This window comes from Podarcis cretensis, assembly GCF_951804945.1.
Source record: "Podarcis cretensis genome assembly, chromosome: 6".
Classification (NCBI taxonomy): Eukaryota; Metazoa; Chordata; class Lepidosauria; order Squamata; family Lacertidae; genus Podarcis; species Podarcis cretensis.
The window spans coordinates 94799501-94822362 of record NC_137175.1 but is presented as its reverse complement, the minus strand read 5'-3'; the positions used below and the strand labels follow the sequence as shown (position 1 = coordinate 94822362).

General features: G+C 47.6%; 1 protein-coding gene across 2 annotated transcripts in view; it reads left to right on the top strand.

Annotated features, from left to right (window-relative positions):
• KIAA1614 overlaps positions 1-22862 on the top strand; it is a gene marked incomplete at its 5' end in the record, with an annotated part of 28733 nt that overhangs the window by 1915 nt on the left and 3956 nt on the right. Inside the window, 8 exons of one of the 2 annotated variants that reach the window (XM_079981109.1) lie at positions 155-238; positions 467-530; positions 5102-5245; positions 7653-9355; positions 10974-11133; positions 17551-17821; positions 19438-19565; positions 20366-20550. In XM_079981109.1, coding sequence (XP_079837235.1) covers positions 155-238; positions 467-530; positions 5102-5245; positions 7653-9355; positions 10974-11133; positions 17551-17821; positions 19438-19565; positions 20366-20550 — 2739 coding nt within the window. The remainder of the gene's footprint in view (positions 1-154; positions 239-466; positions 531-5101; positions 5246-7652; positions 9356-10973; positions 11134-17550; positions 17822-19437; positions 19566-20365; positions 20551-22862) is intronic. The other variant, XM_079981110.1, reaches the window with a different exon arrangement.

The window sequence follows — 22862 nt, the reverse complement described above, 5'->3', positions numbered from 1 at the left end:
CTATTAATAGGATTTGCAAGCCCAAGCATATATGTGCGTAAATGAGTTAGGCCTCTGGTCTTCGGAGTGCAACAGTCATTAGATTTGAGAGGCCAGGAGCAGTTTCTCAAGGACATTTATCGCCCATGGAATAATTACTTGCCATGTCTTACAGTCAGATCAGGCAGCCAGAAATATACAAAGGGACCTAAAGAATACCAAGAGCCCATTCCTTTTCCCCACCCAAAAAGCAGACCAGGTATTTTGGCTTACAAGTTTGTACAGAGCCTAGAGTAGGATGCTTGGGTGGTGCAGAATTGAGACACTAAGAGCAGAATTGGGCCCAAATCTTTGGAGGTGAGGAACACTGAATATAAATAGCCTTTTCTCTGTATGAGATCTGTGTTTTCACACACACCATGCTGCATTTCATGTGGCTAACATATACACAATAATAACATGTACTTCTCTTGTCCTGTGTCTACAGAAATTCTGGCAAATGATGTAGACTGGGATTCTGGAGTTTCGTTACAGGATTCTGAAGGCTACCGGTAAGATTTCAGTGTCCTTATTCCCCTGCTAAGGCAAGGAGACACAATCCAAAAATGCTGATAGCCATTTCTAACTTGGGACTTCACACTGGAGTTGACTGCATGTTTGCAGCTGTTTGTGTTCCCATTTAATTTGCGGTTCCCCAGATTCTTTTAGGGAAAAGATGTGCTTTAAATTATTAGTTCTAATCCCCATCCCCCAGACTGCTTGAATATTGATGAGGGTCATTGCAGACCACTTAATGATTTTTCTGCCTGTTGCAGCAATTGCAATATGCCATGCTAGATGGTGTACGATTTTTAATAGCATTTTTATAGCTTCTTTCATCTCTTATATATTGTATTTTCTAGAATTCAAATTGTAATGCAATAAAATACGAAGGAAGAAATAAAAATACAATTAAAAGTCAGTGCGGACATATGGATATTCCATCTCCCATCTTCAACCACAAATCCACAGACGTGCCACAGACCACACTTTGGGAACCGCTGCTTCAAATTACGCTATGGATGCGACGAGAGAGTGGTTTGCTTAAAGGCCATCGTAGTTGGTTTGTTGCTGAAAATAACATTACCGCCCCCCGAGCAAAACATCTGGGAAATTTTGAACTGAAATTACACAAGGGGCTTCTGCACATCACCGGGGGAGTGTTTTCTCTGTAAAACAGCAGTCGGCTTCATTGTGCTCTGCTGCTCCTTCCGAAAAACCTCAGCAGAGCAAGATGCGAGCCTCCGTATGTGCGTCGCGAGGTGTGCAGGCTGCAGTGAAAGAGTTAAGCTCAGGCCAGCTGAAGTGAGTCTGTGAGCGGATTAAAATAATCACAAAGATTAGGGTGAAGACCAATAGGGGAAGGGTTTGAGCGAGAGGCATGTTGAGTGTGCAGAGAGAAATGGGTCACATGATGAAACAGTGAAAGCTTTAAGATGGTGGACCCCCCCCCCAACCACCCACCCACCCCTTTCCTTTTCTAGTGTTGTAGTGCTCAGAAGATGGGAAGGGATAAAGAAAACCACTGCAGGCCGATGCTTGGCACGCCAGCAGCGATGCATGGAGGGGGTGGGGGGGTTTGGACTCAGCACGGCGTTAGAGGGTGGTACCAGGAGATCCAGCACAGGCTTTAGAGGAAGAGTTGTTTCTCAGAGTAGCTGTGTTGCAGGCGTGAGATTGTTCCACGCCACCCCAGGATCCCCAAGATTCCAGGGGTTGCAGGTGCCCTTACCAGGGACTGTGCTCCCTTTGGAGACAACAAGGCACAGCAGAGACTGTGGTGTCTTGATGATACGTGGTTTAATTTATACAGTGGTGCCTCGCAAGACGAAATTAATCCGTTCTGCGAGTCTCTTCGTCTAGCGGTTTTTTCGTCTTGCGAAGCAAGCCCATTGACGGCTTAGCGGATTAGCGCTATTAGCGGCTTAGAGGCTTTTAGCGGCTTAGTGGATCAGCTGATAAGCGGCTCAGCGGCTTAGAAAAAGGGGGGGGAGGGGAAAAAGTCGGAAAAACTCACAAGACATTTTCGTCTTGCAAAGCAAGCCCATAGGGAAATTCGTTTTGCGAAGCGCCTCCAAAACGGTCTAGCGGATTTTCCGTCTTGCGAGGCGTTCGTCTTGAGGGGCACCACTGTACATAGATACAGTCTGCACCTAGAGGGAGGGATTGCTGGCTATTCACATCCTATGAGGTCTGGTTTCTGCATTAAGGACAGCTTTGGATGAAAGGACTGCAAAAAGCCATCCTCTGGGTCTCTTTGTTCCAGCCTGCCATCCCTAGCTCATGTGGAGCGTTGACCCTCTTCCTCCTCCCCATTGCTAACCAACTCCAAGGACCTCCCAACAGCCTGTGCCATTCAAAGTTGAAACCCTAAACCTCTGGTGGTTTCCTGGACAGGCCACCGGTGGCCTTTGTCCCCTGCTAATGGCCCATCCAGCTAGCTCTGCCTGAGCTGGCTTAGCTTGTTAGCATAAGTAAATCCAGGGGTGTCGCACATTTGGCAAAATTTAACCAAACCTTGATTAATTCTAGCCCTCCCCCCAAACCCATAACATCATCCCAGGTTCAATCCCTGGGATCTCCAGATATATCTGAAAGAAGCAGGACTGGGAGAGAATTGGATCCGACATGCTGGAGAGATGCAGTCAGTCAGTAGACCAGAGCTTTCCAAACTGTGTGTCTCAACACGTTAGTGTGCCAGCTACAGTGTAGGTGTGTTGCGCAAACGCTCCCTGCGCTCCTCCCGGGGCTGGAAAGGGGTCAGTTTCAGCATCTTGGGCTTGCCGATCAGAAGGTCGGTGGTTCGAATCCCTGCGACGGGGTGAGCTCCTGTTGCTCTGTCCCAGCTTCTGCCAACCTAGCAGTTCAAAAGCACGTCAAAGTGCAAGTAGATAAATAGGTGCCACTGCGGCGGGAAGGTAAATGGCGTTTCCGTGTGCTCTGGCACTTGACACGGTGTCCCGTTGCGCCAGAAGCAGTTGAGTCCTGCTGGCCACATGACCCAGAAAGCTGAGGACAAATGGCAATTCCCTTGGCCTGAATGCCAGATGAGTGCCGCAACCCCATAGTCACCTTTGACTGGATTTAACAGTCCAGGGGTCCTTTACATTTCCCTCCCTTTACTGTGTTGCTAAATGATGCATGTCTAAAAAGTGTGTCACCAACGTGAAAAGTTTGGAATGCTCTGCAGTGGACCATTGGTGGGTCATTGCCTGATCTAACATGTGTCGCAACAGCAGCACTGTATCATTTTTAAAAATTAAGAAATTGGTCCCCAAAAGCATGCTCTGTCTAATGGCGAGTCCTGGGTTTGAAAAAAAAGGTGAACACTGGTGTAGACAGTCCTGAGCTACATGGACCAAGAATCTAACTGAATATAAAGCAGCTTCTTAACCCATCTGGTGTAGTAGCTATAGTCCCACATTTGCAGGGCAATCCTAATGATGTTTACTCAGAAGTAAATTTGACGGTGCTTACTCCCTAGTCAGGGTGGGTAGGGTTGTATATCTATATTGCTCAGTCCTTCTCAACCTTGAAGCTCACTATTAATATTGAATCAGCCACTGCTTCTCTGCTTACGTCTGCTATCCAAGGATGTTACAAAGATAAAGCAGATTGAAAGAAACCCATGGACACCACTCTGAGTTCTTGAAGGAAGGGCAGAATACTAATATCTGTTTAAGAACAAACCCATCATTTTTGCTTTTTCTGTATCTGTAATTATTCTCTGTATGGTTTTTATTGTGTTATAAATCACTTTGGGACGCCTCGTGGGAAGCTGTTCATTAAATAAATAAAGACTGGTGCAAGTCAGTATTTATCGAGCAACACAGTACCCTTTTCAGGGGAACAATTAAAACAAAACATCTCATCTAGGCATGTAGAGTGTGCTCCCTTGCTTTTTTTTGTGGGAGTGGGTGAGATTACTTCCTGAAGCGAGAAGATCCTTGGCCTCAAAACTCATTAGGCAAATGCTCCCTGGATTGTCTGTCTTGTTTGTTTGTTTGTTTGTTTTCCTTTTTCTTTAAACCAGAGTGTCTCCTTGAGTCTTGAGGTGACATACTTTGGGAATGTGGAAGCAATTTCGTAGAGAAGACCTATTGCCCATTATATGAATGTTGGCTTCTTAGTCTTGCCCTGATCTGTGGGGAAACTCACTTCTTCAGGTTTATTTGGGGCAGGTGTGCTTGAAAGACCAGAGCTGGCCCCTGGCAACACAAGTAGTGCTGTGTTCAGAAGATATGAATTTGCCAGTTGTGGGCACCTCCAGGGTGCCTTTGACATCATATGTGCCAGAGAGCTATCTATCCATCTATCATCTATCTATCTATCTATTTATCTATCTATCTATCTATCTATCTATCTATCTATCTCATTATCATCAATCTGTGTGTTGTTGTTTTTTTGAACAATGTATAGTCTTCCACTCCAGTGTTTTGGGTACTGCAGAGCCTTCCAATTCTTTTAAAAATGTGCATGCAAGGCTGCTTGGGGCTCTCTTCGGTGGGGATGGGGGGCACTTTTTAAGGCACTACCAAGTACCGTATTTTTTGCTCTATAAGACTCACTTTTTCCCTCCTAAAAAGTAAGGGGAAATGTATGTGCGTCTTATGGAGCGAATGCAGGCTGCACAGCTATCACAGAAGCCAGAACAGCAAGAGGGATTGCTGCTTTCACTGCGCAGCGATCCCTCTTGCTGTTCTGGCTTCTGAGATTTTTCTTGTTTTCCTCCTCCAAAAACTAGGTGCGTCTTGTGGTCTGGTGCGTCTTATAGACGCTGTCGTATGTAACTGAATGTACAAATTTCAGCCTTAAATGCTTTGACCTCCCTGCAGCTTTTCATCCTGGCTGCGTGTCTAGAAATCAGTTTTGAGATGGATGTTACCAAGCTGGCTATATCTTGACCTAAAAGATGCCACCTAGTGTGAACTCGGGCAGCTGCAGGGGACCTAAACCCAGGCTCTATGAGTGTGTTGTCTCCCCACCACACTGCTGCCACCGTCACTGTTAAACCACTCTTAATCCTTGTTATTTTTTTCCTAATCCTCCGCTGCTTCCTTGCTCCCTGCTGCTTTGCCTGCAGGGCCTTTGTTCCCAACCAGGAGCTGGAGCTGAGTCCCAGGCATGAACAGGCCAAGCAACTGCTGCAGAGAGCTCGCATGAAGGCCAGGACGAATCCGCTCCGAGCAAGCCATAGCATCCTGCCTACTGCCCCTCAGGAAAGGAGGTAAGGCCAGTGATATATCCTGCTCTGGGCCTGGGAGGCAGATCAGGGAAGAGGGCAGGAAGGAAGGATCTGTACTGCGTTTCCTGTCCGCAGCCCTCCATTCCAGCTTTTGCATTTCTTGCCTTTTCATCTTTCACACTTGTAAACCGCCTGTGCTGTTCGCATCTATAGTTCTCCACTCCCAAAATTCAATACACTGCCAACCGTGTACCTGTCCGCTGTGCTTATTGAATACATTTATACCTAGTGCTAGCGGATTTTCTGTCAGCCACCCCCCATTGGGGGAGCTATATTGTCTATCTTACTTCATCTCATCAAGGTGTTAGCACGTACTGCCTAGTCTAAAACTATGGTTGGAGTGAGGTGCTATGCCAACTAATCAAGGAGAGCAGCCCAGGAATTATAATGTGTATTGATTCTGGACCAGGAAAACAACAACAATGTATGTGATGAAAAACATAACTTTGGATTGAGATGCAAACATTTGATGGAGTGAAATCATCGATTCTATTAATTGTAGTCACACCATTGATATGACTTTGTTGTTGTTGTTCAGTCGTGTCCGACTCTTTGTGACCCCATGGACCAGAGCACGCCAGGCCCTCCTGTCTTCCACTGCCTCCCGCAGTTTAGTCAAACTCATGCTGGTAGCTTCGAGAACACTGTCCAACCATCTCGTCCTCTGTCGTCCCCTTCTCCTTGTGCCCTCCATCTTTCCCAACATCAGGGTCTTTTCCAGGGAGTCTTCTCTTCTCATGAGGTGGCCAAAGTATTGGAGCCTCAGCTTCACAATCTGATTGATATGACTTAGGCATCCATAATTATCAAAACAGGGACTAGCTGGTTCCTGTACAGAAATGTAGTCATGAATATAAACATAAGAACATATTGTATGACAAATTCACTTGACCAAACTTTTTAGAATAAGATTTAGAGGAAAAAACTGATGAGCACCGTTGTGACAGCTAAAAGGTCTTTCAGCACAGGAGGGGAAACATAACTTGACATGGTTGTTTACAAAATGTGTGGCAAGCTCCTGGATCTCATGGGAAACTGAATTCCTGGTCACTGTGCTGTGAAACCGTTGTTTAATGCTAAAGAAACCAGTGTGCTGATCTTTTGTTGTGCAACAGATGAGGGTATCGCTCACTCTCACATGGCCAGCACACCAAAGATTATTGTAAGCGCTAGTGGAACACATTCTCCGTCTTCTATGCCAAGCACACTGGCAGCTTATGCAGAGTTATTGAATCTGGAGGATTATGTTGATTTTATTTCATGACAACAAGAGAGGCGCCAGCTATAAGATCTTTGCATCGAGGCACACTTGTGGTGTTTGCTGAACAATATCAAACATCGTCTCTAGAGAAAAAGGAAAACATAACCTCCACCAGCAAACTTTCCCCTGTCTCTTGCATTGTTGCTCTATATTCTACCCTTCCTCCTATGCTCTGCAGGAAAAGCACTTTTAATATAAATAGCACAGGTGCTCCAGATCCCATAGAAAATGATCACATGGATCTAAGAAGCATACGTGACTGCCGCCTGGGTGTCTTGGCCTAACTGAAATCTGACTTGGAGATGTAGCCACTCCTAAGACCAAGGCTAGCATGTACGGAGAGCACTTGAAGTTTTTCCTATAGCTGTAGGGAACTAGAATAAATCAAGGAGTCAGCGGTGGCCTGACATCAACAAGTCCTCTTTAACAATGCCATCTGGTTACTTGTGCAGTTGCTGTGTGTTGAGCATGAGTAGTATCGTTGCTGAGTTATCCAGTCCCGAGCCACTCTTGATTTTAAAAGATCCATCTCGCCGATTTGCTGACACGTGCTTTTTTTTTAAGCCTTGAGACCCTGAAGCCATTGGCTTTGCAGAGAACAAGCCTGTTTGTCAATCTTAACCAGTTCCTTGGATCTTCCCCTCATTCAGTACACATCCATAACCTCTGAGCGGCCCTTCCTGCTAGAATGAGAATGCAGCTGCAGAGAGTATTGGCATTGGGATCCTGGTGAAGGCGTTGCCAGGTTCAATGTCCGTGTGATAATTGCAAGGCAGTCAGGATACATTTATCTTGCTGAATGGATCTTGGAAGAAAGGAGATAAGCTTAGGCCATTGTTTCTCAAACTTGGGTCCCCAGCTGTTGTTGGACTACAACTCCCATCATCCCTGACCGCTGGTCCTGCTAACTAGGGATGATGGGAGTTGTAGTCCAGCAACAGCTGGGGACCCAAGTTTGAGAAACACTGCTGCAAGTAGAGAAGTTACAAGTACACCTTGGTAAGCGTCCTGGGTGCTTAGTAAGCCAAGTGGTGCCCTCTGCCCAGCATTTGGAGGCAGCTCAGTCGGAGGTAAGGATGATCAGTGTGAACAGGCGCACAGTCTTACTCTGTCTGTTGTGTGCCTCAGGGATGGCTGCGGGATCTCTGCTGCAGACGCAAAGAACTTTGCTCTGAAGGATGGAGACCCCCACGCCAGCGGCAACCTGAGCGACTCGTCCAGCGGGGAATCCAGCAGCGAGCAGCAAAGGAAGCGAGGGCCGTCCCCGTCCCGAGTGCGTTTCGAAGATGAGTCTGCGCGAGATGCCGAAGTCCGTTACTTGGAGCGCCTCCAGCTGCGTCAGAAGCGGGTGTTGGATTCCGTCCTCCTGTCTCTGGGCCGCGGCCCGCTGGTCTCCAAACCGGACCTTTCGGATTACATCAACGGTGAGCTTCACCGCAAAGAGAGCGGCGGTGGCGGTGGCAGCAAACCCGGCTGGGAACAGCAAGGCAGCAGGGGGCGCTCCGAGAAGAGGAAGCCTTTGGTGGTCAACGAGGAAGGCAAGTGTAGCGCATGCGGATCTTACGTCAGGAATCTGGCAGCCAGTCAGAACCCAGATACCGGAGCAAAGCAGACTGCAAAGAGCGTGCACCAGTCTTGCAACATCCCCCGAGAGGGTAAGGAGCTAGTTCGGGCCAATGAAAACAAAGAGCTCAACGCTAGCCAGGAGGACTCGCGAACCAGGGCTTTGGGTCCCAAAGGAACTCCGCTGTGGATCCTTCCTTCCCGTCAGCGTGTTTACACAGAGCGCATCAAGGAGACGTACATAGGGGAAGTGACTTGCATAGATGAGGTGGATTCTGCTCTGGACAGCACCACCGATACATCAGACAGCTACAGGACGGACAGCGAGGAGGCTGGTGCCAGCAGCCAACGGTCAGTGGTCAAAAGCTCCCAGCACCGTGGGCCTGGTCCGGATCCCAGGCCGTTTTCCCCTTCAGAGGGGGAAGCCAAGAACAGGAAGGCCAACGGGGAGAGGCCCAGAGCAGATGGCAGCTGCCGTGCTAGTGGAGGGGAAATGGTGCCTCGCAGAGGGGAAATTGAATCGAGTGCTAATCAAGCCAACGACTGTTCCTTGAAGGGGGCCTCTGAAGTCAGAGATCAGGTGACCAAAATGGCAGCCGGTAAGGTAGAAGCCTTTCCCAGAAGCAACCAGCCGGTAGATCTGTATCAACTGGTGAAGAAAGGCAGGATGCAGGAACATCCAAAGCTGTCCAAGGCCACATTAAAGCAAGCCGCACCCACCTCCCACCCTCAGCAGTTGCCTTCCCATCTGGTCCCTGATGGTGCCGCAGACTCCGTGAACAAGAAGCCGGTGGAAACTTCCAACCGAACCCGTAGGCCAACGAACAATTTAAGTCAAGCCAAGCAAGAGCAGGGCCCTTCCCAGCAGCTAACTGAAGAGATGAGTGCCGGCTACAACTTTGCTTACCGAATTCCTGCCCCACCCACCACTGGAAAAGCCCATCCTTCCCCTATGCCTAACAGGCGGGCTGTTCTGAGTGGCAGCCACAAGCTCACTAGCCAGGATCCTGGGCGGGTGGACCAAGCCAATGAACTATCAATTTACTCGGCCTCCTCTAATAGCTTCCAGAATGTGTGTGTGTCTGGACAGGAGGAGGAGAGTGGCCAGCAGAGTCCAAAGATGCTCTCCAAGAACCAGCTCCTGGCCTTGTCCACCAACAACTGCAACAACACATATGCCAAGCACGAGCCAAAAACCTTAGTGACTGCTACAGTGAAGAGCAGAGAGGAACAGCCCCAGGAGAGACAGAGGCTGGAAAAAAATCAAGGTAAGAGGTAATGTTGCCCTTTGGACAACTGTAGAGAGGGCATCGTGGTAGGCCGTACAGCAAGGCAGTTCAGAATTTGTACTCTAGATAATTTGTGCAAGTCAGATTCATTTATTCAGAGTTATTGAACTTGCATGGATTTGCTTATTTTGCATGCCTGACCCTGACTGTGAATACAGTATTTAAGTTTTTCCGCAAATTTTGATTAAGGGTACCTTTAGGATGGGTGAAAAGGAACCAAGAGCTAAGCAAAGGGGGGGGGGGGGAAGCATCCTGCATGAACTTCCTTTTAAAGCAACCTAAATTTTAGTGGTCATCACAGGATCTTGCAGCAGCAAATTTCGAGGTTTAATAAGGTGGCATGCGAATAAGAAAAAAACCGTGGTGCCTTTGTGGGTATTTCCTCTTGCTTTCCAAATCTGCTGTTGCAACCAGGACTAGAAAGCCTATTTTCAGGGGCAGGGAACGTGGAGACGCCCAAGATGCTGTCCCTAACTGGGCAGCTGTTAATTGCAGATCACCTGTTTTAGCAGATGAGGAATGCAGATGAATTACCTGTTTCAGCATTAAAACATAGTTCCAGTTACCAAGCAGTTACAAAACACCTGAATAGTAGTTATGATTTCTTTTATATGAAAAAGAGCCAATAAACACCTTGGTTTCCAGGTGTCAGTTGGAAATTTAAGTAGATCTTAGCGTGCCTGAAAAGTTAGGTTTTTCTCAAAAATTACCAGGCTTTAATTAAGTTTAGTCACATGTCATATAACAGAGACAGTTTCTGGAAAACCCCATTTTCCACTAGATACAAATTCCTCACATCTTGATTCAGAATGGGCATGCTTGTTCTTCCCTAGTTCTTTCAGAGAATTTTCCAAAAAAGCTTTTAGCAGGCTCATTCTTTCCAAGTAATTCCCTGCAGATGTTTTTTGCTCCTCCAGAGGAGCTAAATGAGCTCTATTCAGCAGTCACAACCAAATGGCGCACTGTAGTCGTGCTGTTGATGTAGCTTGTGTATCGTTTTTGTGGACATCATAGTTGCCAAACTGCAGCGATGTGCCTGTTGCACATAACTTCTGCTTCTACTGGAGATGTGCTTTAGTCAGACCTTAGCATGAGGGTGATGGAAGGCACAAAGTATGGTCACTGAAAATGCAATCGTTCAGACTTCTCTTTATGATTCAGAACCTTACTTTCCCCCTGATCCGTCTTTAACCCATTTCTGCAAAACCTGTTTATTTAACTTAAAAGGTTAAAAGCCATTACGTCCTCGCAAGCATTTGGGGTGTAAGGAGTGAAGCAAAGAATTCGCAGGGTTCTCAGCACCCTCACCAAACTACAGTTCTCTAGCTTTGGGGTGGTGCATTGGGGAAGCGATGGCAGTCAGATAGTACAAAACCTAAGTGTGTAAGGGCAAGATGTACCCTTAGATTTCCAAAGCCGGATTCCTACTCTAGCCTGGGCAGCATCTGATATGAGATGGGGTGGTGGGGAGAACCACGTTTCTTAATAAATAAGAATATGCCCAGGCACATTAGCTGGTGGTGCAAGTCCATCCCCAGGGTGTGTGTCTGTTTTTTTAAAGCAGAGGCCATTGGAAGTGTCTGTGTTGTTGCAACAGGTCCACTGTCTTCCTCCGCCCCTGGTGTTCCCCCTATTGCTGCCAATGCCATCACTTCTGCTGCCATTAGTCTCTCACCAACAAGGGAGGAGACCAACTTGACAACCTCAGCTCCAGCTGCTGAGGCTCCAAAGACAAAGCCATCGAGTGCGGCCCAGTGGTGAGTAAACATGCCCCGCCGCACATTGCCATGAAGCAGTGGGTTTGGGGGGCAGCCGTTAGATCAAGCCTTCCTTTTCTAAAGTCAGGACCCACAAGGGGCGTCTGGCGGCTTGTACCTCCATTCCGGAATTTCCCTTTTGTCCTGATGGAGAACTAGTCACAGCTCAGATCTGATAGCATAAGACCTTTCTTCAAACCGGTGATGTGGCCAAACGGTGTTTCATCAGTGCATTGGGAGGGTTTTTCTTACTTTCCTTTTAGTTGCAAGAAAGGAGATTTCCAGTTCAGCCTCAGGAAGAACATTCTGATGGCAAGAACTGTTTGACAGTGTGATGGTCTCCCTCGGGATGTGGTGGACACTCCTTCCTTGGAGGTTTTTAAGCAGAGGTTGGATGGCCACCTGCCATGGATGATTTAGTCGAGATTCCTGCATCACAGGGGGCTGGACCAGATGACACTCAAAGTCCCTTAAAAAAAAAAGGTAAAGGACCCCTGACAGTTAAGTCCAGTCGCGAATGACTCTGGGGTTGCGGCGCTCATCTTGCTTTACTGGCCGAGGGAGCTGGCATTTGTCCACAGACAATTTTTCTGGGTCACATGGCCCGCATGACTAAGCCACTTCTGGCAAAACCAGAGCAGTGCATGGAAACACCATTTACCTTCTCGCCGGAGCGGTACCTATTTGTCTACTTGCGCTGGTGTGACAGGAGCTGGGACCAAGCAATGGGAGCTCACTCCGTCATGGGGATTCGAACCACCGACCTCCTGATCTGCAAGCCTTAGGCTCAGTGGTTTAGACCACAGCGCCACCCACGTGAGAGGGTCCCTTAAAGGTAAAGGTAAAGGGACCCCTGGTCCAGTCGTGACCGACCGAGGGAGCCGGCGTACAGCTTCCGGGTCATGTGGCCAGCATGACTAAGCCGCTTCTGGTGAACCAGAGCAGCGCACGGAAACGGCGTTTACCTTCCCACCAGAGTGGTACCTATTTATCTACTTGCACTTTGACGTGCTTTCGAACTGCTAGGTTGGCAGGAGCTGGGACCGAGCAACGGGAGCTCACCCCATGGCGGGGATTCGAACCGCTGACCTTCTGATCAGCAAGCCCTAGGCTCTGTGGTTTAACCCACAGTGCCACCCGGTTCTTTGAATAAAATGCCAGCTCTTCCTCTCCTTCGGTGCTGCAACCTTTCCTTCACCCAGATGCAGCCAGGTCTGCAGATGTCCTCTGCTCTCTCAGCCTGGGCTGTTCCCTCTCGCTTCCAGTTAGCACAGCCCTGTGGCGCTGCCAGCTGGCTCTAGACCTTGCCACTCTCCCTGCTGCTTTTGCCCTCTCACTCCCCACCCCCACCCCTCAAATCCGCCTTGGCCTGCTTCTCCCTCCCTGCCAAAATCTCCAGACAGCAGTTGCTATGGTTACCTTTCTGAATCAACGGAAATTTAAGGCTTTTCCATCTTACCCAGGGATTATATCGGAAATGCTGTAATGGCGCACAGTATTGTTTTCTCCAGTAGAAAGTTTTTAGAGAAGTCCAGTTTCATACTAGCCAAATTTAGCAGAGTAAACTGTTGGGCACAATTCAGTTAACGTTGTTATCTAGTTATTTGACATGGTGAGTAAAGTAATTGGACCATATGCAAACTTCGTATAGCGTTTGCTAGAAGCATGGTGGTTTTTAAGTGACTGCCATGGGTGCTTTTCTTCCCCTCGATTTAAAACATCATTGCATTGTGGAATCGCAGAGTTGGAAGGGACCACGAGAGTCATCTAGTCTAACCCCCTACAATGCAGGAATATTTTGCCCAGCATGGGACTTGAACACACAACCCTGAGGTTCTCTAGAAAAGGGGAGGTTATGTCTGATAAGTGAGGGGTGGGCATCCCTACACATGCCCACGCCCACACAAACATGCACACACTGCCACTTGTCCTAATGATAACTTATTTTTGCTAGTCTGTAGGCTATAGCAGCCAGATCTCAAAATTCTGTATGCATTCTTGAAAGCCCCAGGTTTGGGCGCACCCTGATAAGAAAACAGAATCATTGGCAGGATAAAGCAGCTCATTTTTCAGCCGCAGACAAAGTCAGTGGGGTACAGAAGAGGTAGAGGAATTCTGAAGCAGGAATGGGGAGAAGTAAGAGGAGCACATAGAACATGGATTGGTAGGTTATGGTGTCTCTCTGTCCTGGATCTTGTGGACCTCCCTCAGGGTCTGTAATAGGATGCTTCCCTTCCGCTCCCTCCCCTCCCCAGTTTCTGTGGCTCTTGGGCTTGGCAATCAGAAGGTTGGATGTTCAAATCCCTGTGACGGAGTGAGCTCCACAACCCCATAGTTGCCTTTGACTGGACTTAACCGTTCAGGGGTCCTTTGCCTTTGCCTTACCTGTGGCTGCATATCCATGCAAACTTTTTCACGAAGCTTAAATATGCGTTGTTGCAATTTATGCCGTGCTACTCTTGCCTCTTGTTTCCTTTCTCCTTTTCTCTTTTTCCCCCCTCTCTTTTTTAAAAAAATAATCTTTATTACTTTTCAAACTTACGGCAGACAAGAAAAAAGAACAAAAGAAGAAACAATACAATAAACAATACAAAACACAACCTTAACACTAAATTAAACAAAACAACAACAATTTAAAAAACATATAGCATACCATTTAATTCCCTTATTTCATCGACTTCCTCTCACCTCCCTTTTTGTATTCCACTTCTGTTACTTGTTTCAGCAAATCCTTTCCATCTTTCTCTATTTTTATCATTATGAATGTCTTAACATATTTTTAACCTTATTTTCCATTAATACTAAAATACTTATTTATACTTAACTCCTTATAGCATTTCTGCTAAAGCCATAAATTTTCATTCCAACAATTTTCAAACACTCATTAATTTTACAATATTTCTATGTACAAACTTTAGACTTTCCCAATCTTCTACCACCATCTCTTCTCCCTGGTCTCGGATTCTGCCAATCATTTCCGTCCATTCCATATAGTTCATCAACCTGGAGATCTTCTGTCCGAGGCTCTTAAATCTTTTCCAAGTCCCTTCTGCAATTCTTCTTCATATTCTTTGATGCTGAAAATGCTGAAGAGCAAGTCTCGGGGACGCCCCAACCCAGCCATGTCCCCATTCCCTCTCGACAGGCCAGCCAACTCTCCACAGCTAGAACCAAGGTCCATACAATATCTCAAATCATGTTTCAAGACTCCTCCAGATCCAAAGACCCCTACAACTCCAATCACCTCCTGACCCAGATTCAGAACACAAAGGTCAATAAATCCCTGCATGAAAGAGTCTATCCAACCTTCTTTCCTTTCTCCTTTTCTCTCTTCCGTCTCTACTGTCATAATGACCACAAGCTTCTTGGGGTTCTCTCGTTTCTTCCATACTGATTCGGCTATAGAGATAATAGAGTCCTGTGGCCACAATAAATAAAAAAATCCTTTCATCATCATCATCATTTTTAATTTGTATACCGTCTTTCTATCTTACAATACTCAAGGCGGTTTACAAGCTGAAGAAACAAAAATGTACATCTTACAACAATCTATTGCAATACAAAAATGTGATAATAAAACATAACTTTAAAATAGGCAACCTCCGTCAAAAAAGTAACATTCAACAATCATTAGAATAGCATTAAATAATAACAACAACATATAAAAGTTAAACAGAAATCCACTCAACAGTTACAATAAATAATTTCTAAACTATAATCAATAAAACAATGGCAAGCCACAGTACATAAAATAATACAAATTGAGAAGCAGAGACTAGAGGGTGGGGCAGGGCAGGTGGAAATGGTCTTGCCTGATGAAGTCTCTCCCCTCACAGTTCTCCCTCCAAGACCAGCTCCCTTATGAGGAGTCACAAGGGAAGGCTTGATACGGTTATCCGGACAAATGAGATTTTCTGGTTAGCATTCAAACACAGAAACATTTGGCTTCAAACCAGCTTGCTTGCTTCTAGGCGCTGGGGAGTTTCCTCAGAAGTGAATCTACACATGAGCGGAGTTAGGGGGTTTCTGTAAGTTGGCCCCCGCCAAGGGCGCAGGCCCAGGGGAGCACAAAAATCACATCTCTCCACTCTGGCTCCAAGTGGATAGGAGGGAAGCTAGCAGAGGCAGGAAGGCAGGCAGAGGGACGACAGAGGAGGAGGAGTTGGGGCAGGCAGAGCAGAGCAGACCCCGACACAGAGGAAGTCGCTGGCAGAGCACAAAAGGCGATGAAAAGCAAAACTTTTGAGTTTCTGGTCCGTAATCCCTCCGGGCTTTGGAGGCTCTGATACAGTTCCTTGCCTCAGTTGCAAGGGAGCCTAGGTATGCCTCTGGTTCTACAGGAGAGGATCCACCAAGTTCAAAATGCTTTTATTCTCGCTTCTCATGTTGCTTTCATAAAGGCACCCATACCCACGTTTCACAAGGCACACTTCCTCATGCTTAGAAATGGAATGTGTGTGGCGGGTGTGGACGAGACAAGACACACATACAGTTCGAAGGGAATGCCGCTCCAAGTTTCTAAAGTTTTCGTTTTAAACTTGTTAACTCATTAAGTGCATCATGCGGCCCTAACCATTTGGCCAGAATAATGCGCAGAATGAGGAGCTAGCCAGGTGCAGCATTTTGCGTAAGCAATTAATATGCATTTACTTAAAAGAAAACAGAGGCTGCTGGGAAGCAAGCAAAATTTGGATCACTGCAAGTTTGAAAGTTTTTTTTAAAAAAACATTTTCTCCCCTCCCCCCCCCGCTGTTAGCTGTGGAAGAAAGATCTCATTGGGACAGGTGAGGCAGCATCTGTCAGGTGGCTGTATCTGACAGGGCCCCTCTCTCAGAGGAAGACAGTATTGCCTGGTGAATTGAGGATTTGGGGCTTTTTCCTGCTGTTAAGAGTTTGTTACGAAGGCCCCTTGCATTTGGAGAAGGTCTCTGTAGAAGCTGTGATTTCCTGTGGGTCTTCATTGCGCAGATTGAGAAATACGAGTCTGGTAAACTCCTGAGAGCCAATGTGCCCATTCATTATTACTACAGTGGTGCCTTGCAAGACGAAAATAATCCGTTCCGCGAGTCTCTTCGCCTAGCGGTTTTTTCGTCTTGCGAAGCATCCCTATTAGCGGTTTAGCGGATTAGCGCTATTAGCGGCTTAGCAGCTATTAGTGGCTTAGCGGCTTAGAAAAAGGGGGGGGGAGGGAAAAAACTCGCAAGACTCGCAAGAAGTTTTCGTCTTGCAAAGCAAGCCCATAGGGAAATTCGTCTTGCGAAGCGCCTCGAAAAACGGAAAACCCTTTCGTCTAGCGGGTTTTTCGTCTTGCGAGGCATTCGTCTTGCGGGGCACCACTGTATTACTATTTTAAAAGTATGAGACTCCATTCCGCCAGTCTTCAGCCACTTCAGGCTTTGTGTGCATATTGGCATTTTGAGTGTTGAAAGAAAAACTGCTGTATGGGCATGATAATTTGGCTTAACTTTCTGCCTGGTGAACTTAAGGGGTTTGTTGTTGTTGTTTTATGCTTTTAAAATTGGAGAGCTCCTAAACCAGGGGACACAATTTAATGTTAGTGAGGAAGACTGGGGAGAAGACAAGGGCAGCCAGTGTTCAAAGACCTATATTTGGACATGTTCAAAAATAAATTGGGGCGGTTGGAAGAGCACATGGCTGTGAACTGAGCACACATTTAAAACATGTGTGTCCCTCTCCCCCAAGCAATCCTGGAAACTGTAGTTTACTCCCCCAGCTATCATTCCCAGCACCCTTAAGCAAACTACAGTTCTCTGGATTTTTTGGGGAGAGTGAGTGTGCTTTAAATGTGCTTAGGGTGTGCACAGCCTATCTTTAAGAGCACATGTTCCAATTCTCTTCTTTCATAAGGTCAGTCTCCCACACTTTTTACCCAAAAGGATTTATGCCTTTGGCTTCCCACCTAATACCCTTTGTCCCAGTCAGTGTGCAGATTGGTTGGCCACAGATATAGGTGCTGTCATCATTGCGTGAGAAATAAGAGATGGGATGGGAGATAGACTGCATCCCTTGCCCTCCTTCCGTGATGGTCCTTGATTCAGGCATGAAGACCCCTGCCTGCAGTCTCAAATTGCATGCAGGAAAATACTAATTTCATGAAGCTGAGCATCTAAGGGGGAAAGTCTGTGGTCACAGAGTGGCATCATTCCATTCCTTGGCAGCTCTGCAACAAAAGCCCTGAAAGCCCTTCAGTTTTAGAATGGAACTGCCGGAGGGAACTGCACTCTAGGCCTTTTGGTGGCCTTTGCTGTTTTTGTTTGTGTTGAAACCTTTGAATGCCTTTTAAAACCTTCCCTCGTGTTTTATTACTGTCGTTTGGTTATTGTGATCTCCAGCAAACGGAGCTGGGAGTTATCCCTGACTCTTAAACTGGCCTGGCGGACTTCTTTTGCCTTCCAGCAAACCCTTGGAGATCTACCCGGAGCCAAAGAAGAAACTGTTTGCCAAGAAAGGCGGCTCCTCTTCCTCCTCTTCTGCATCAGGACTGAAGAAGTTCTTCTCCGCTCTGAGTCAGAGCACCAAGCAGAGGCTGGGCAGGTTCCGCTGCTACAGCATGGAGCAGATTTGTGCCCCGGAACCGGGAGCCGCAGCGCCCACTGAGGAGCCAGGCCCAGGCGCCACCAGCACACCCAAAATGAAGAAAGCGCCTTCCCTGCAGTCCTTGCAGCTGGTGAGTCCAGAGGGTGCATCTCATGATCAGAGGCCGGAGACCTTTTTGGCTGGGGTGTGTGTGTGTGTGTCAGATCTTTGGCCGGTCCCATTCCTGCAGGGAAACTTTGAAAGGTTGGCGGGGCGAAGCACCAATCCAAACGGCTTCAGCTCTCCCACCTATCAGCTGAGGGCCTGGAGAGCTGAAGTTCACTTTGTACAGACATTGGCTGCACAGCTGAGTTCTTCCCTGTGGGAGCTGCCTTGTGCAGCTGATGCAGCAGGCTTTGGTTTTCCTGCCAAAGTCTGCTTTCCCTTACCAGTGCGCAGTCAGGAGCGCCCTTAAAGGCTCTCTGTTGTGCATCGGCAGGCCGCATCTCTACCTGTACAACCTCAGACGTGGAGAAGTGGAGGAAAGCCTTGCAGGCCAATTCCAAACTACAAGAAAGAAGATTCCACCTAAACATTAGGAAGAACTTCCTGACAGTAAGAGCTGTTCGACAGTGGAATTTGCTGCCAAGGAGTGTGGTGGAGTCTCCTTCTTTGGAGGTCTTTAAGCAGAGGCTTGACAACCATATGTCAGGAGTGCTCTGATGGTGTTTCCTGCTTGGCAGGGGGTTGGACTCGATGGCCCTTGTGGTCTCTTCTAACTCTATGATTCTAGGTCAGAGGTTTCTCCACCCTTGCACTAGGTGGCTTAGATCTGGGCAGGAAAAACTCAGCCTACTTTATGTAAGGCAGCGACTATCAAATTGTGTTCAGGGGTGTCATGGCGGGGAACCTCTCCTCAAAAGACAGTTTGCCCCTCTCCACTGGTTCCCTCCTCCCCCATCTTGCAGAAATTCTAGAGTCTCTAAGGCAGTTGGACAGCTCCTCGTATGCTTCCTCCTGCTGCCAAGCTGGTGTCAAACGTCTTGCTCTGCTTTCCTTTGGACCACAGCAGGAAGGCTGAGAGGGGAGACTTGTTGTCTGGTCAGCCCAGGACCTCCACAAACACTGCCCAGGCTTGCAGCCTGTGGAGGTCCCTTCAGTAGTTTGACTTCACCCCCAGAGGCACACTCCATTGTCTCTCAAGGCGGACTGATGCCCACAACAACAGCCTTTAACCTTTTCAGGCCCGGGAAGCATATTTTAGCCTAAACATGTGTTGAAGGTTTTTTAAACATATATTTGTGCGGTCATTGAGCTGTTAGCAAGGCCACCCTTAAGCCAGGCTGCGGCCCAGAAGTGGGGTTGCAACCCACCAGCTGAAGACCAGTGTTTGTAGTTATTCTCTCAGTTCCCCAGTATAATGGTGAAGCCCAATAGTTCTGGCCAGAGTCCCAAGTTGCACTGCCATACGTGCCCTACCATAGAAGCAGCCAATTTGGTGCCCACAGTATGCCCTTAGGTTGCAGCTTCTTTGTAAATTCCAGTACAAACTGCTCCATGCCTCCCGGACTACTGTGCAGATTAAAAAGGAGTTATAGCCACTGCCTTTCATACTGTCCAAACATTCAGTCAGATCCAAAATATTTGGGATTGGAAATGACAATTGTTAGGCTTTCTTTGCCCGGTGTCTGCTTTTTTAAAAAGCAGAATCCCGGGGTTAGTTTTCTCAACCCTTGCTCTGGCTCAGCTCTTTCCTTCTCCCGCTAGGTGTCGCCATTCCGCCAACCAAGAAAAGCCTCTTCTGTTCAAAATCTGCATTCCTTACTGGGCAAGGCTGACCGGTCCAGTCTCTATGCACTGGGGGAACCAAAGGAGGAGGAAGCTGCTCTAAACAGGTAACGCTGAAAATCCTAAATCTCCCATTTTTGTCATTTCTTCTGAAAGCAGCAGATTATGCTATGCCTGGTTACTGCGGCATCTGGGATGGCGTGTTTGACCTTACAACTCACTCACACTTGGCTGTAAGCGACACATTACATATGCAATAGTATCATTCAGAATGGGAGCCAGCTGGTGGCCTTTTTGGCAATAAACATGGAAGAACAGACCCAATCCTGCCCCTGATCATTGATTATGTATGTTCTGAAGGAAATTGGATATCTTAAAATGTACCTGCCCTGTGGGTGAACCAGCCTATTTCTGCTCCATGTCACTTTTGCACATGTTCTTTTTCATCCACATTACTCTGCTGCTAATTTTTATTTTTAACAAAATTCACATTGGCTTGGTTTCAGTATAACTGGCTGGATGTTACGTGCTTGAGCATTGGGTTTGTTTGTCGCCACCCTCTCCTTCCTTCCTTCCTTCTCCTTACTCCTAGGAAGCGATCAGAAGTTTCGTTTCCATTGTCAAACCTTAAAACGGTAGCTAATTTTAACTATGGTTTACAGAAACAGGCCAGCTTCGTACGCTGCCGAATGAAGTTGCTTCATTTACCTGTCACATAATTAGGACTAACCGTGGTTTGCCTATGTAGGTTAAAACTACATATAATTTAACAGAAGCAATAGCCACACTGGAGGAAGAGAGGGAAAGTGTGTGCACACAATGCTAAGCCCGCGTTTAGAGTTGTGTCCGAGTTGGGCCATTTAAATATGCATTTCCTGCTTGCACCAGTATTCCTTCCTCTTCCCAGGAACGCAGGTGCCCCACATCGCCGTTCCCTCAGCGTGGAGGACATTGGCTCCCCCAACTTGGCGAGAACCGTCGGGCGAGTGGTGGAAGTTTTCCCAGACGGAACAAGCCAGCTGGAATTGCAGCACTGCCCTGAGGGCAACTTCGGATTTCGTGTCTCGTCAGGGAATGGCCGTCCTGACACAGGTATATGTTCAGTGTAGGGCAGAGGGGCAGAACCTCAGGCCCTCTGTGCTTCTGTTACTGGCACCTGAGCTTTTCCCAGGCCCCACCCTGCCCTGGCCCTCCCCCCCCCCCAGTGTTTTTGTCTGGCTGGAGTGTGTCCTTGAACTCTGATGTCAGGCACAGAATGTCCAGAATGAGGAATTAGCTCTTTGTTGTCAACAGCAGACTTATAAGTTAGGGAAAGGCATGTCCTTCAGCCCTTTGTCTCTCAGCTTCTCCTAGGTGTGCACCTGTTTCTGCTGGGAAGCAAAGATAGTTGAAATACTCCCCAAGCATAAAGGCTTCTTCCCTGGTCTCCCCTAACTCTTCAGTGCATGCACTGTTTTGGGGTGCCCTAATGGGACGTGGGTGGCGCTGTGAGTAACACCTCAGTGCCTAGGACTTGCCGATCGTATGGTCGGCGGTTCAAATCCCCGCGGGGGGGTGAGCTCCCGTCTTTCGGTCCCAGCTCCTGCCCACCTAGCAGTTCAAAAACACCCCTAAGTGCAAGTAGATAAACAGGGACCGCTTTATAGCGGGAAGGTAAACGGCGTTTCCGTGTGCTGCGCTGGTGCTGGCTCGCCAGAGCAGCTTCGTCACGCTGGCCACGTGACCCGGAAGTGTCTGCGGACAGCGCTGGCTCCCGGCCTCTTAAGCGAGTTGGGCGCACAACCCTAGAATCGGACACGACTGGCCCGTACGGGCAGGGGTACCTTTACTTTAATGCGCAAGAGTGCAGCATGAGCAGAAAAGCAGATTGTGGAACACGCCTTTGTTATGTGAGAGTCCCACTCAGCCTTTTTTTTTTTAGGCTAAGCCTGTCACAAAGTGGGTCAGATGGCGGGAATAATTGAACACAGATGTTTCCACGTTCTTTTCCTGAGAATGTTGCAATATTTGTGGACTAAGATGACAAATGTTTTTCCTGGCCTTAAGCACTCTGGCTCCAGGAATTAAGTGTTTTCATTGCACTGCCCTGGACTTCTCAGATACCGTCCCCACCCTAAGAGGTTTCAGATATTATTTGGGGTACAGCTGAACCTGATCACTGTCAGTTCCTGGCTCCCACTTCCTGGAAACTTTTGTGTCATTAGAGGTAAAACCTTTCTACAATATATTTGGAGAAGATTCTCCCCAGCCCTTACCTGTTCCTCCTATCCAAAACTTTTTCTCTTGTGCGCGCCTTTGGAATTTGCTTCCTCTGCCCAGCTATGAAATATATATTAAGCATAAGCTAAAGCTGGAGCGGACCTGATTGATGATAGAATCCAGACTGTGTCACCTGCCCATCTTTATTCAGCGCATTGCATGCATTTTAGTGAGGCGGCCTTGTGGGGAGGGGGCTGCAGTGTCCAGCCCCCTCCCTGAATTTTCTCAGAGAAATTTGGAGATAGAGGTAGAAATGCTGGCCTCCCCTATGCCCCCATCATCACCACCAAACATGGCGTGCCTGTTCACACTCTCAGTTTCTGGATATGGACTTGTTGGGGGGGGGGGATGAACTTAGAATGCACTTAAGTTCAACATAATCTAAGAGATGGAAAAGGTACCTGCAATTCCAGAAGGGAAGGGAGTGTTTGTAAGAGCAGAACCAGCAGGCAGAGGACTCTCCTCTGCAAAAGGCCAATGTTAGCATTTACTAGGAGGAAAACATGGTTGGAGATTCCTCATATTTCCCTCCTAACGAGGTACAAAACCAGAGTGAAGTGCAGCCAGCATGCCGCGAGGGTGCAGAAGTCCAAAAAGGGGTAATTCTGAGTTTCTTCCATTGTTTTTACTGTGCTTTTCCAACAGCCTTTCTGGGCAGGGAGAGGTTCCTTCTGATGCATGCAGGACAACTTCCAGGATTTTGTGGGACAACCACAAAGCCTACTAGTTGATAGGGGCATAATCCAGGCACTCCTGCTATGGCCCATGGCCTAGTTGCAGTCTTTGAAGTACGGCTACTCAGGGCTTTATTCCACAGAAATACCTGGAGATACTGGGGGTTGGTCCAGGGACCTTATGTATGCGAAGCAGATAACCTACCGCTGAAGTACAGTCCTTCCACCTAAGATTTCCTGCTACTAATTGTGTTTCTCCCATAACTGTGGCCTCTTATTTTCTTTAACGTTGAATTTGTACAAGTGCATTGTAGACACAACTCAGCAAACCCCATAACAGCCAGAAATCATTTTGGTCTCTTAGCCATGGGGCTGGAGCAGTTGCTGAGCTTGCCTGGTTTCTTATGGCCCTCTTTTCAGGAGCATTGCTTGTGAAGCTGTTCCCCGGTTGAGAGAGCGTTTCACAAGCCT